Source organism: Geotrypetes seraphini, chromosome 19 (assembly GCF_902459505.1).
Source record: "Geotrypetes seraphini chromosome 19, aGeoSer1.1, whole genome shotgun sequence".
NCBI classification, from domain to species: Eukaryota; Metazoa; Chordata; class Amphibia; order Gymnophiona; family Dermophiidae; genus Geotrypetes; species Geotrypetes seraphini.
This window is the reverse complement of record NC_047102.1, coordinates 40,790,830-40,806,200: the sequence shown is the minus strand read 5'-3', so window position 1 is coordinate 40,806,200 and position 15,371 is coordinate 40,790,830. Positions and strand designations below refer to the sequence as shown.

At 41.9% G+C, this 15,371-nt stretch overlaps 1 protein-coding gene across 3 annotated transcripts in view; it reads right to left on the bottom strand.

The window, feature by feature from the left end:
• Positions 1–15,371, bottom strand: part of NAP1L4 (nucleosome assembly protein 1 like 4) — a 131,716-nt gene that overhangs the window by 35,254 nt on the left and 81,091 nt on the right. For all 3 annotated transcript variants that reach the window (XM_033928485.1, XM_033928486.1, XM_033928487.1), the window contains one exon: positions 4,384–4,523. In XM_033928485.1, the coding sequence (XP_033784376.1) occupies positions 4,384–4,523 (140 nt within the window). The remainder of the gene's footprint in view (positions 1–4,383; positions 4,524–15,371) is intronic.

Here is a 15,371-nt window from a genome sequence, read left to right as displayed (position 1 = left end):
CCTCTGGGCACTGAGCTTCCAATTCAAATACCCAAAAATAATAAAACCAAAGAGTAGAGCAGAAACACTTTTGAGCAGGGGGGCAGGAGCAGGTTCCTGGGAAAGAGGTGCTGTTCAAAGATGATTGACAGCATGTGCTTATTCCGTTGAACATCTCTGGCTTAAATCCTGTATGCACACCAACTTTATACACTTCAAATTCATGCTGACATCATTCCAGTCTGTCCTCTCGCTGGCCAAACAAGAATACTATACCATCTTAACCACTTCTCTTAGCTCAAACCCTCGCCATCTTTATCACACTAAACTCCCTATTCAGAGCACCCTCACTGCGTATTCCCCCCCTTCAATTTCTCCCCAGACTATGGCAGAGTTCTTCTACAATAAGATTCAGAAGATTCATCATGAGCTCTCAAACAGACCCCCCCCTCAACACCTGCCACTGTCTCCTCTTTCTCTGAGATCACTGAAGAGGAAATCGCACATCTTCTCTCATCCTCCAAACCCAATACCTGCTCCTCTGATCCGATTCCCACTCACCTACTCGGTACTATCTCGCCCTCTGTCATCCCTCCTATCTGTCACATCCTCAACCTATCACTCTCCACTGCAACTGTCCCTGATGTCTTTAAACTTGCCATTATCACACACCTCCTCAAAAAACCCTCATTGGACCCCATGTGTCCCTCCAATTATTGCTCCATCTCCTAACTCCCCTTCTTATCCAAGTCACTGCCATTGGCTGGACTTCCTCTCCTCCCAGGCTATTCTGGATCTACTTCAGTCAGGGTTTTGCCCACTATATTCCATGGAAACTGCCCTTACTAAAGTTTTCAATGACCTGTTCTTTGCCAGATCCAAAGCTAACCCAGCTGGGGATAAAACTATTTAGTTATGCAGATGATTTTACGATTATCATCCCATTCACCAATTCTGTCTCTGAAACTATTCCCAAAGCTTCAGAAGCTATAAACATGATGGAACAATGGATGACAAACTTTAGGCTCAAACTTAATTCAGATAAAACGACTTTTTTCATTGCTTCACCACATCCACTTGACATTAAATCACCCCTCTGTATCAATAACCTTAGTTACCCTATCCAGCCCTCCATAAAGATACTAGGTGTAACTTTGGATCAATGCCTAACCATGAAAGACCAAGTAGATTCCTTAATCAGAAAGGGATTCTTCACTCTCTGGAAACTCAGATCCCTTAAAGCTTATTTTGTTACATCGGTTTTTAGAATCCTAGTCCAATCCCTCGTACTAAGCCTGCTTGACTACTGTAACATCGCCTATTTGGCAATTTCCCAAAAAAATATGCGACGCCTACAACTGTTGCAGAATGCGGCAGTCAGACTAATCTTTGGATTAAAAAAATTTGACCACGTGACACCCTACTACCGGCAGCTACATTGGCTGCCGATGAAGGCACGCGTAAAGTTCAAATTTGCCTGTTTCTGCTTTAAAGCATTACACGGACTTGCCCCCAAATACATTACTGACCTTTTCTCCTTCTCAACCAACAGACACAAGAGAAGTTCACATTCCAACTTCATTTCCCCCCCAGTGAGAGGTTGCAAACTGAAAAAACACCATGAATTCCTTCTCTCACACCAAGCAGCATCATGGGGTAAAGACCTAGAACAATTACTTTCGCCCTCTACTTATGAGCAATTTAGGAAACGTCTAAAAACACACCTGTTCCTAAAACATCTTGACAACTGATCCACTTATCTCTTTCCTCTCAATAGCGACCTACTGTCCTTTTGATCACTTTTCTCCTCAACAATGAATTTCCTGTCTAATTACTTCTCTTTCTTCTTCCCCTCTTGAAGTCAGTCAATTTGTACCTTTGCTTAATCTTTTGTAAACCGCATAGAACTTCACAGTATTGCGGTATATAAGCTGTTATTATTATTAAAGCTTATTTTGTTACATCGGTTTTTAGAATCCTACTCCAATCCCTCGTACTAAGCCTGCTTGACTACTGTAACATCGTCTATTTGGCAATTTCCCAAAAAAATATGCGACGCCTACAATTGTTGCAGAATGCGGCAGTCAGACTAATCTTTGGACTAAAAAAATTTGACCACGTGACACCCTACTATCGGCAGCTATATTGGCTGCCGATGAAGGCATGCGTAAAGTTCAAATTTGCCTGTTTCTGCTTTAAAGCATTACACGGACTTGCCCCCAAATACATTACTGACCTTTTCTCCTTCTCAACCAACAGACACAAGAGAAGTTCACATTCCAACTTCATTTCCCCCCCAGTGAGAGGTTGCAAACTGAAAAAACACCATGAATTCCTTCTCTCACACCAAGCAGCATCATGGGGTAAAGACCTAGAACAATTACTTTCGCCCTCTACTTATGAGGAATTTAGGAAACATCTAAAAACACACCTGTTCCTAAAACATCTTGACAACTGATCCACTTAACTCTTTCCTCTCAATAGTGACCTACTGTCCTTTTGATCACTTTTATCCTCAACAATGAATTTCCTGTCTAATTACTTCTCTTTCTTCTTCCCCTCTTGAAGTCAGTCAATTTGTACCTTTGCTTAATCTTTTGTAAACCGCATAGAACTTCACGGTATTGCGGTATATAAGCTGTTATTATTATTATTATTATTACTCTATCCTCGTCCGTCTCATATGCCGCCTTTGATATTGTTGATCACCACCTACTCCTTGATATGTGTCTTCATTGGGATTACAAGGTTCTGCCTTCTCCTGGTTTTCTTTCTATCTTTCCCATTGCACCTTCAATGTATGCAACAGTGGTTCCTCCTTCACATCCTTCCCACAATTGATTGGAGTACCTCAAGCCTCTGTCCTGAGATCATTCCTTTTCTAATCTAATCTACTCTAATCCTTAGGTTTGTATACCGCATCATCTCCACGTTCGTAGAGCTCGACGCGGTTTACAGTAGGAGAAATAGGAAGGAACTACAACAGAGGGTTAGAGGTAGAAGTGTGAAGAAAATTTAGAGGACTTGGGATGCCAAGATATAAGAGTTTCCTTGATTCACACTTGCTCACTTGGGAGTACTGATCTCCTCCCACGGTTTCCAGTATCACCACTATGCTGACGACTCTCAGATCTACCTCTCTGTGCCAAATATCCCTACTGAAACCCAGACCAGAGTCTCAGCCTGCCTATCAGACATTGCTGCCTAGATGTCTCACTGCCATCTAAAACTGAATATGGCTAAAACAAAGCTGCTCCCTCATTCTCTGTGGACAACACTCTCATCCTTCCTGTTTTGCCTGCTCGTAATCTCAGGGTCATCTTTGACGCCTCTCTCTCCTTCACCGCCCAGATATAGCATATTGCTAAAACCTGCCGCTTCTTCCTCTATAATATTACCAAAATCCAACCCTTTCTCTCTCAGCACACTCATTACCTCACACTGCAACTCGCTACTATCAGGCCTTCCGCTTAGCCCTCTCGCTCCCCTCCAATCTGGCCAGAATTCGGCTGCACGACTCATATTCCATGAGAGCCGCTATACTCATGTTACCCCTCTCTTACAGTAACTTCATTGGCTTCCCCTCTTTTTCTGAATACAATTAAAACTCCTCTTACTGATCTTCAAATGCACTCGCTCAGCTGCCCCTCACTATCTCTCTTCACTTATCTTCCCCTATGTTCCCCCCCCCCATGAGCTCTGCTAAGCTGGTAAGTCCCTCCTATCTGTGCCCTTCTCTTCCTCTGCCAACTTCAGATTCTGTCCCTTCTATCTTGCTGCGCCATATGCTTGGAACAAGCAGCCCGAATCCCTACGGTGGGCTCCGTCTCTGGCAGTGTTCATGGCCCAGTTAAAAGCCCACCTCTTTGACCTCTAACTTATCTCACCTCACCCATCCCCAACCCTATATATCATTTCTGTCCAAGTTAGATTGTAAGCTTTTCCGAGCAGGGACATCTATTAAATATCAAAATGTACAGCGCTGTGTATGCCTTTCAGGGCTATATAAGTGATAAATAGTAGTAGTAGTAGTAGTAACATTCTGCAAGCAACTTGTGGGTTCAGATGCCTAACTCTAGTATTCAGGACTACTAGACACAATGCACTAGAAAAGCTATTGGCTGCACTGTGCCCTATATAAGGCAGGACTCACAAGTGTTTGTTCTCTGGTAGAGCTGAATAACCCATTCATCTGGATTGGTCAAGTGGACAACGAGGAAGTATAGTTTTCAAACAGATATAATCTATGTCTCCTGACAACTTTCTCCTTGACACCCCAGTTTTATAGTAAAATAGAAAACATCACCTTATGCAAAATAAATTTGTATTAAAAAAAAAAACCCAGTCATAACATTTCAGAGTTATGAATCCTGATAATTCAGAAAGATTTTAAAATTTACTCACCCTTCACAGTCAACTATTTCAGGGCCTTCAAAAGAAAAGGGATCTGATGGGTCTGGTTCTGACTTCATTTTGTAGGTTTTTGTTAGGACTGAGTTAGTGAAGTAGTCATTAGGTTCAAAGTGGAACTCTAATGTGAATGACTGAAGAAACAAAACACAAATATGTTCTGACATTAAATTAAGTTATTAACTGAATGCCAAACAAAATAAAGTGCAAAACAGCAATCGTATAGTATTCATCATCCTAATCCTCCAAATTTCAGCATGAATGGTGTTTCGTTTTCATTTATAACTACTAAAATTCTGGGAGTAATACTAGATAATACTTTACCTTTTCATACCCATATTTCTAAAGTTGTTTCTTCATCATTTTTTACTTTATGACAAATTCATTTTTTTCTTCAATAAAGTTCTCTTCATATATTGATTTTATTCTCTAGTTTTAGCTAAACTTGACTACTGCAATTCAGTTCTGATTGGTCTTCCAAATTATCAATTACATTGTTTACAGTTAGTACAAACACTGCAGTTAGATTATTATATGGATGTTCAAAATTTGACCATGTGACTACTTCTTAAAGCAGAACACATTCTTCCTATTGTTTATCAAATTCCATATAAATACATATCTCTTTTTTAGTTATGTCCTCTGGACTTCCTTCTTTTTTGCACAGTTTTTTGGCTCATTATACTGCACAGAGATCCCTTCATTCATCAAATCAACACCTATTGAGTGTTCCCTCTTTTAGGCAGTTATTTCTTGATGTACATAGAAACTCCTCATTTTTAGTTATGGCACCCACTCTTTGGAACTTTCTTCCCATTTATCTTTGTGAAGAAAAATCGTTAATCACATTTAAAGCTCAATTGAAGACATTCTACTTTTCTCAAGCATTTTACTCATCGTTTTTTAAAATATTTTAAATTTCCTTTTTTGGGGGGGATAAATGTGGTTTTTCCCCCTTTCCCTGATTTCCCTATACAAATTTTACTATAATCTAACCTTATTGGGGGTTTTTATTCTTTAATTGTTACGAAGTTTGTTTTATGTATTGATTTCTCCTCCTCAATTTATATTCATTATAAACCGCTTAGATTTTAACCCTTAATGTAAAAGAAAGCCAAAGCCAGTGTTTTTGGAAGAAAACAGTTATAATTTAAAATGATAGTGTGCTTAATTTCACTGCACAACAATTTTTTGGTTAAGTCTTGATTCCTGAAAAGTTTTTGGTGATTATGACAGGTACCAACTTGGTATGCTCAAATATGGTTTTGGTTTTACTGCATCACGTAAGAACTATGAGAAATAGACATTTTTATGTTTACTGACAATAAAATATATAGTCAAGTTTACGTTTCGCACAAGCGACTAAATGAAACAGAATTAAAAGTGTTTTGCTCCCGAGTTTCTTTTATATTCAGTGTCTGGTGCATCACGTTGTAGCATCCAACAATAGTCGGCAAGCATTGACGGATTCCAATTGCCCTGGTATCGTTTCTCCATCGTAGCTATGTCTTGATGAAACCTTTCACCGTGCTCGTCACTCACAGCACCGAGATTTGCGGGGAAGAAGTCCAAGTGTGAATGGAGGAAATGAATCTTGAGTGACATATTGCACTTCATTCTCTTGTATGCTTTGAGAAGTTTGTCTACCAGCTGAATGTAGTTTGGGGCTCTGTAATTGCCCAGAAAATTGTCAACAACGTCTTTCAAGGCTTTCCAGCCAATTTTTTCCGGCCCAACTAACAGATCTTCAAATCGCTTGTCACTCATAACATGTCTGATCTGGGGGCCAACAAAAATACCCTCTTTGATCTTGGCATCAGTTATTCTTGGGAACATCTGTCTTAAATAACGAAAACCTTCCCCTTCCTTGTTCATTGCTTTCACAAAATTCTTCATGAGTCCCAGTTTAATGTGAAGAGGAGGCAAAAATATCTTTGTCGGGTCAACAAGCGATTCATGTGCTACATTTTTCTGTCCTGGAACTAACTTTTTACGGAGTGGCCAGTTCTTTCTAGAATAGTGCGACTCTCTGTCTCGGCTGTCCCATTCGCAGATGAAACAGCAGTACTTTGTATAGCCAAGCTGCAGTCCTAGTAACAGAGCAACGACTTTGAGGTCTCCACAGATATTCCAGTTATACCTGGTATACTGGACATACTTTAGTAACATTTCCATATTCTCATATGTTTCTTTCATATGTGCTGCATAGCCAACAGGTACTGAAGGATAAACGTTGCCATTGTGCAACAGAACAGCTTTCAGGCTTAACATTGACGAATCAATGAAAAGACGCCACTCTTCCGGGTTGTGATCACAACCAAAGACCGAGAACAATCCTTCAATGTCACAACAGAAACAGAGACTGTCGACTTGTGCAAAAAATTTGGTTATATCATGATGCCGGTCTCGAAACACAGAAATTTTCGTACCTGGTGATAGCAAACACCATTCCTGCAGTCTCGAACCTAGCAGCTCAGCTTTTGCTTTTGACAGACCCAAATCTCTGACCAAATCGTTCAATTCGGACTGTGTTATCAGATGTGGATCGCCTGATGAGGATGGTTCAAAATCCGGGTCAATGTCACTGTTAGAACCCTGCACTGCAGTTTCTTCATCTGGTTCGTCTAAGGTCCAATCCTCTGGTGGTTTCGGAACTGGAAGACTGTCATCATGTGGCATGGGTCTCATTGCTGAAGGCAGATTAGGATATTCAATTGACTTCTTGTTTTTGGCAGAGAAACCAGACACATTAGTCAAACAGAAATAACAGTCCGTCACATGGTCTTTCTGTTCTCGCCATATCATCGGAACAGCAAATGGCATCGTCTTTCGAGTACCTCTGAGCCAGGCTCTCAGACTAACAGCACATGTCGCACAGCAAATGTGAGGCGCCCATTGCTTGTCTTGATCACCTATTTTGCAGCCAAAATACAGATGATAGGCTTTCTTTACAAGGGCAGTCATCGAACGTCTCTGAGGCGTAAGTGTATATTCCCCACAGATATAGCAGAATGTGTCGCGGCTGTTACGACACCGACGAGACATATTGCCCGACACCAAAACGTCTATAGCATCAAGCTTACTTACTGTTATATTGCTACAGCTACTATACTACTATACTTTACTATACTGATACTATATACACACACGGACTATCTATATTAACCAAATGAGCAGGATCGGTGTATGGAAGCCACCATTATAGCATGGTGAGACAGCGCAAGCTCGTTCAGACCTGCCCAGACATGCCCAGGATGTCATCTTCCATAAAACAGCTTCCAACCTGGCTAGATTTTATGCATGGACATACCCAGGCGGCACAAACCGTTGTTGATAAGACACTTATGGGAGAAAAAATTGTTTGCATCCAAATATAAGAAAAAATCACGACAAAATTGAAGATTTCTCTGAAATGGTACGTGATGGGTAATTTTTGATGTAATATTCATGATCAGCACCCAAAATTCTATAAGAAACACCCAGCAGTGTTCAGGAAGCAAAAACTTTGTTGTGCAGTGTTTCCTGATAAACTCATATTTTTTTACTACATATTTTAATAGGGTAGTGACCATAATAGTGAATAAGTTGCCAACCATTAATGAATACATCGATCTCATATTAACATTTAGATACCTACTTACTAAGTTTTTCTAATATGCACTAAATTAGCGTGGCATCACATGGTTTGCACTGACTGGTGCACTTGTAAGAACATGAGCGTTGCTTTAGTGGGACAGACCGAAGGTCCATCAAGCCCAGTATCTTGTTTCCAACAGTGGCCAATTCAGGTCATAAGTACCAGGCAAGATGCCAATAGAGTAAAACAGATTTAATGTTGTATATCCTAGCAATAAGCAGTGGATTTTACCAAGACCATCTTAATAATGATTTATGGAATTATCCAAAGCTTTTCTAAACCCTGAAAAGCTAACTGCTGTTAAAACATTCTCTGGCAATGAATTCCACAGTTTAATTACATGTTGTGTGAAGAAATATTTTCTCCATTTTGTTTTAAATGTACTACTTAGTAGCTTCATTGTCTGCTCCCCAATCCTAGTATTTTTGGAAAGAGTAAACATGGATTCATGCATGAGGCAAGTCTCTTTCAACTGAAATTAAACTCTGGAAAGAGGGGGCATAGAATGAATGTTAAAAGGGAAGTACTTAGGCAGTTGATTTGTACAATCTTTCCCATAATAACTGATCTCTAGAGCTGCTATTCACTAGTTTTAACTTGCCAGTTCTACTCATTTTGTAGCATTTTTAATCATTGTAAACCGCATAGAACTTCACAGTCCTGTGGTATATAAACTGTTATTATTATTATTAGATTCACGGAAAGGGTAGTGAATGCTTAGAACGGCCTCCCGGTGGAGGTGGCAGAATGAAAAGTATATCTGAATTCAAGAAAGCTTGGGACAAATATGTTGGATCTCTAAAGGGAGAGCAGAGAATAGTAAAGAGAATGGTTAGGTAGACTAGATAAAAAATGAAGGCAGATAAAGACCATATGTCTACTTGTTCCAACTCCACCCAGTATTTTATAGACCTTGAATCATATCTCCCTCAGTTGTCTCAAGCTGAAGAGCTCTAGACGCTTTACCCTTTTTTCAAAGGGAAGTTGTTCCATCACCTTTATTATTTTCATTTCCTTTCTCTGTACCTTTCCTAATTTTGCTGTATCTTTTTATGAGATGTGGTTACCAGAACTGCACACTTTATTCAAGGTATGGTCACACCATCAAGCAATACAAAAGGGCATTATAAAATTCTTGGGGAGTTTTTCCCATTCCTTTCCTAATAATTCCTATCTGCTTTATTAGCCACCTCTGCACACTGAGCAAAAGTTTACCTGTAATTATGCCGAAAAGACGGGGTAGGAACGTCGGAGGAGCCTCCCGGCGACCCTTAACCCCAGCGGTTACCATAGATGATTTTCTCCGACGCCTACAGCGGGAGCAGGAAGAGTCGGGTGCCAGCTCGCTAGGGACACCGCCGGAGAGATCCCCTGGGCTCGATGTCACCCTTAGCCCCGACGTCAGGACGCCACCCCTTCAACCGACGCCGCAAGCAGCCAGCTCTCCACGGGACCAGAATGCACCCGAGGAGGTAGCTTCTCTGTTTCCAGAGGCTAGCATGGAGGGCTCGCTGAACAGAACATCGCAGAGTGACATGCTCTCTCTGCTAGGACCTGCGACTGGGACAACAGAGGTTGGGGCAATACAAGACTTCACTGAGGTAAAGCTAACTTCAGAACAGTTAGATACTACATCATTACAACTTTTTTCTCCTACAAAACCCCCTAAAGTTACACTGGAAGCATTATGGGACTTGGTAGTGAATTTGGGGAATTCTTTAAATCCTCAAATAAAAAGTTTGGACAAGGAATTAAAAGAACAAAAAGAAGAAATAAAAGTGTTAAAACAGGATATATCTCAATTAAAAAGAGAGACACAAAATACAAGTAAGGAGTTAATATCTTTAAAACAAAATCAAGATTTGCTGGTTAAAGACAATATAATACTAAGGAGGAAGTTGGAAGCTCACGAGAATAATGGCCGAGCTAACAATTTGAGATTTATAAATTTTCCAAAGATCTTGTCAACTTCTCCTAGAGAAATGGTGAAAAGGTATTTTATGTAAATATTGGAAATTTCAGGATTTCCCCAATGAATATGCATTGAAAGCAGTGCATGCACATAGATCTCATGCATATTCATTGGGGAAATCCTGAAAACCCGACTGGATTGCGGCCCTCGAGGACCGACATTGGACACCCCTGCCTTAGATGTACTGTTTGGCAAAGAGGAGGATATAGGTGACTGCACAGTGAAATTGCTATGCACTGACCACTATTTAGTATGCTTCAGCACATAACAACCAAAAAGTAAAAATCAATCAGAAGCCTCTGAAACAAAACCAAAAATGGGAAGAAGCTTCATAGATAGTACCAAATTCAAAACCAGACTGGAGACACACCTCAAAGAAATCAAAACCAATAGCACAGAGCTCACAGAATGGGACAAAGAACTGGATTGCAGTCTTGAAATAGCACCATTAAAATTATGCAAATCCAACAAAAGAAAAGATGGATTCATCCCCTCAGACAAAATCATGAAAATTAAGAGAGAGAAAAGAAAACTCAAAAGAAAATGGAGGAAATCGGACAAAGATGAGGAGACTAGAAAAGCCTGGCGCAAAATCAACAGAACCTATATTAAGAAAAGAAAGAATCTCTCTCAAAAAAGATCATCAAAGTCGGAAACTCAACAAAAACCTTATATCAGGCAGTATACGGATTGTTAGGTAAAAAACTGAAAGAGACCACCACCAAATGCTCCCTAACTAGTAAAGAATTCAACAATTTCTTCACTGAGAAAACTACAGGAAGACAATGGACTAAATGACGACATATCTATAGACAAACACAAAGGAGAAACTGGAGACAAAATGGAAGAGTTCGAGCCTGTCATGGAATTCCAAGTGAAGAAACTACTAAGAAGAGTGAAACTGGACCTACCATCCCTTGACAGCAGGAGCCAGCACAAGAGAGAAACAGCAGGGAGCAGATAGAGAGAGAGAAAGAGAGCCAGCAGTAGGGAGAAAGGAGCAGAGAGAGACAGGCAGAGAGAAGAAGCAGAGAGCGATCCAGGGGGCAGCGGCAAGAGCAAGTTCCACCCACCCCCACCGCATCAGAGGAGTCATCATCCGAGCTCCCCCTTAAAAGGAGGAGCCAACGGCGTGCAGCCATTCGGCGTGTGGCAAAGGTGCTCACCTTAGCGAGAGCGCCTTTGCGAAGGGCCTCAAGAAGGGCAGAGTCACCACACCCAAGGACACCAAGGAGGGGCGATCAAGGTAAGGAAGCCAACAAATAACCAAACAAGTGCACATATATACGTAACAACAGCAGGACACACTCAAACTGCTATCCTAAGTTTAGGAACACCAACCAACACAGGATACCACAACACTAGTCGACACTAGACAAACGCGGCACATTAGGAGTGGATACAGGGAAAAACATATAACAAGAAATAAGGAAGTAGCAAGCAGCAGGCACAGAAGAGAACACACACACACACAAGCAAAAAGGAACAGTAAAAGAAAAGAGAGTACTCCAGAAAGGCAGACAGCAATGAAAGCAGAGGGAATCCTGAAGATGAGCTTTCCAGTGTTCTGCACAGACTGTCATATGAATGACTACCTCCCCTCAGGGAGGCAGTCATATGTATGCGGTTGGTGTCAGGAGCTGAAAAGCTTGAAGAGGGAAGTCAGGCAACTGAAGGACTGGATTCATGAACTGGAAGGACTCTACATCACAGAAGACCCACTCAGGACAGCGGAGGACTTCACGAGAGGGAGACACACTGAGGAAGAAGTCAGAGAACTCGAGGAATTCATTGAGGAGGCCTACAGGAGGAGGGTGGAAGAACACGAACATCAGAGGAAAGATGAAGACACGCCAACATGGAAGGGAGAACAAGTGGAAGACAACTCCAAGGAAGATACCTACAGAGGAATCCCACAGGAAGGGGAGAAATGGTCTAGTCGATGCACAGAAAAAGAAGCAGCTAAGCACACCGAGGACATACACCTGCGACCGGAGCGAAACCTGAAGAAGGGGAAGTCCGCAATCCTAGTGGGAGACTCAATCCTCAGGCAAGTGGACAGTCACAGAGCAGGTGGGAGAGAGGATCGACTGGTGACCTGCCTCCCAGGAGCGAGAACAAAGGACATCGTGGACAAAATTGGAAAGATTATAGAAGGAGCAGAGACGGAAGAGACTGCAGTAATGATCCACATTGGAACAAATGATGTCAGCAGGAGGGACTATAGCAGAAGTGCACTGATAGAACAGTTCAAGATTCTGGGAAGGAAGTTGAAAATGAGGACTCAAAGGAGAGCGTTTTCAGTACCGAGGGCAAATGTGAAGAGGCAGACAGAACTACAATCAATAAATGCATGGATGAGGAGATGGTGTGAAGAAGAGGGGTTCCACTTTGTGAGGAAATGGACAACGTTTTGGGGCAAGAGCAAATTCTTCAGGAGAGATGGACTACACCTGAGCGCGGCGGGAACTAGATTTCTGGCAAACAACTAAGAAGAAGGGGAAAGCCGACAGTCGACCAAGTGTCAACGATTCAGGAAAAGGTATCCTGTGAAGATACTACGAAGGAAAAATTCTGGGAAGAAACAACGTGCAAAACATAGGAGCAGATTGAACCAGAGGAGGAGGATAAGAAGATTGTAGCACAGGAGAAGAAAATAAAGATCGAAGCACAGGTAAAGGAAACAAAGACAAAAAATTACCAGGACTTAAATTGCCTATATACTAATGCAAGGAGCCTAAGGAACAAAATGAGGGAACTAGAAGTCATGGTCAAAACTGAGAACCTAGACATCATTGGGGTCTCCGAAACATGGTGGAATGAAGAAAACAAATGGGACATAGCACTGCCGGGGTACAAACTCTATTGCGAGGATAGGTCAGAGCAGAAAGGAGGAGGAAAGCTCTATACATAAAAGAAAGCATACACTCGACCAGAGTGGACAAAGCTATGGGTTAAAATACCGGGAAGGAAAGGGCTCGAGATAAAGATGGGCCTGTACTATCGTCCACCTGGGCAAAACGAAACTACCGATGAAGAAATGGAAGCTGAGATGAAACAGAAATGCAAAAACGGTAACACGATCATTATGGAGACTTCAACTATCCCGGAATAGACTGAAGTCTTGGAAACTCAAAATGCGCTAGGGAGACCGGATTTCTGGAAGCTATACAGGACTGCTTCATGGATCAGCTGTCAGAGAACCGACGAGAGGAAATGCCACTCTGGATCTAATCCTTAATGGGCTAAGAGGAACTGCAAAGGACATGGAAGTAGTGGGACCGTTGGGAAACAGCGATCATAACATGATCAAGTTCAAAGTTGAAGTAGGAATACCAAAGGGAAAGAGAACCACAGCGACAACTTTTAACTTCAAGAAAGGAAACTATGAAGCAATGAGGGTAATGGTAAGGAAGAAACTCAGGGACACCACAAAGAAATGGCAGACTGTAGAGCAAGCCTGGTCTTTATTCAAGGACACAGTAAGCGAGGCACAAAATTGCTATATCCCCAGATTCAGAAAAGGGTGCAAAACGAGCCAAACAAAAGACCCTGCGTGGATAACTAAAAAAGTGAAGAAAGCGATAGGGGATAAGAAGAATTCTTTCAAGAAATGGAAAAAGGGCAAAACCGAGGAGAACTGGAATGAACACAAGGAGTATCAAAAAGAATGTCACCTCGTGGTTAGAAAAGCAAAAAGAGAATATGAAAAGAGGCTAGCCAGGGAAGCACGAAATTTCAAACCGTTCTTCAGATATGTTAAAGGGAAGCAGCCGGCTAGGGAGGAGGTGGGACTGCTGGATGATGGAGATAGGAAGGGAGTGGTGAAGGAGGAGAAAGAAGTGGCGGAAAGACTAAACATGTTCTTTTCGTCAGTATTTACAAAAGAAGACACATCCAACATACCAGAACCTGAACAAATCTTCAAAGGAGACCAAGCAGAGAAATTAACATCCATGGAAGTAAGCCTTGAGGATGTATACAGGCAGATAGAAAAATTAAAATCTGACAAATTGCCGGGCCCGGACGGAATCCAACCTAGAGTATTGAAAGAACTAAAGGAGGAAATAGTGGAACTACTACAACAGGTTTGTAATCTATCCCTGAAAACAGGCGTGATCCCGGAAGATAGCCAATGTTACGCCTATCTTTAAAAAGGGATTGAGAGGTGACCCGGGGAACTACAGACCTCAGTCTGACCTCAGTTCCGGGGAAAATGGCGGAAGCGCTGATAAAAGATAGCATCGAGGAGCATCTAGAGAGGCATAAACTTATGAAAACAAGCCAACATGGCTTCTGCAAGGGAAGATCGTGCCTGACGGACTTATTGCACTTCTTCAAAGGAATTAACAAACGGATGGACAAAGGGGACCCCATAGACATTGTATACTTAGACTTCCAAAAAGCCTTTGACAAGGTACCCCATGAACGCCTACTTCAGAAACTAAAGAACCATGGGGTGGAAGGAGACGTACACAGATGGATCTGGAATTGGTTTGCGGGCAGAAAACAGAGGGTAGGAGTGAAGGGCCACTACTCGGACTGGAGGAAGGTCACGAGTGGTGTTCCGCAGGGGTCGGTGCTTGGACCACTGCTATTCAATGTATTTATAAATGATCTAGAAATGGGGACGAAGAGCGAAGTAATAAAATTCACAGATGACACCAAGCTATTCAAAGGGGCTAGGACTAAAGAGGACTGCAAAGATTTAAAAAGGGACCTAAACAAACTAGTGGAGTGGGCGACGAGATGGCAGATGAAGTTCAATGTAGAGAAATGAAAAGTCTTACACTTAGGAAACAGAAACCCGAGGTACTGTTATTGAGGGAGAGTTGTTATTGAGTGAGAGTTCCCAAGAAAGGGACTTGGGGGTAATAGTGGACATGACAATGAAGCCATCGGCACAATGCGCAGCGGCTGCTAAGAAAGCAAATAGAATGCTAGGAATAATCAAGAAGGGTATTACAAGCAGAACGAAAGAAGTTATCCTGCCGTTGTATCGGGTGATGGTGCGCCTGCATCTTGAGTACTGCATCCAATATTGGTCGCCGTACCTAAAGAAGGATATGGCGATACTCGAGAGGGTTCAGAAGAGAGCGACGCGTTTGATAAAAGGTATGGAAAATCTTTCATACGCTGAAAGATTAGAGAGACTGGGGCTTTTTTCGCTGGAGAAGCGGAGACTTAGAGGGGATATGATAGAGACTTATAAGATCATGAAGGGCATAGAGAAAGTGGAGAGGGACAGATTCTTCAAACTTCTGACAACTACAAGAACGAGAGGGCATTCCGAAAAATTAAAAGGAGACAGATTCAGAACCAATGCTAGGAAGTTCTTCTTCACCCAACGCACTTCCAGAGGGAGTGATAGGA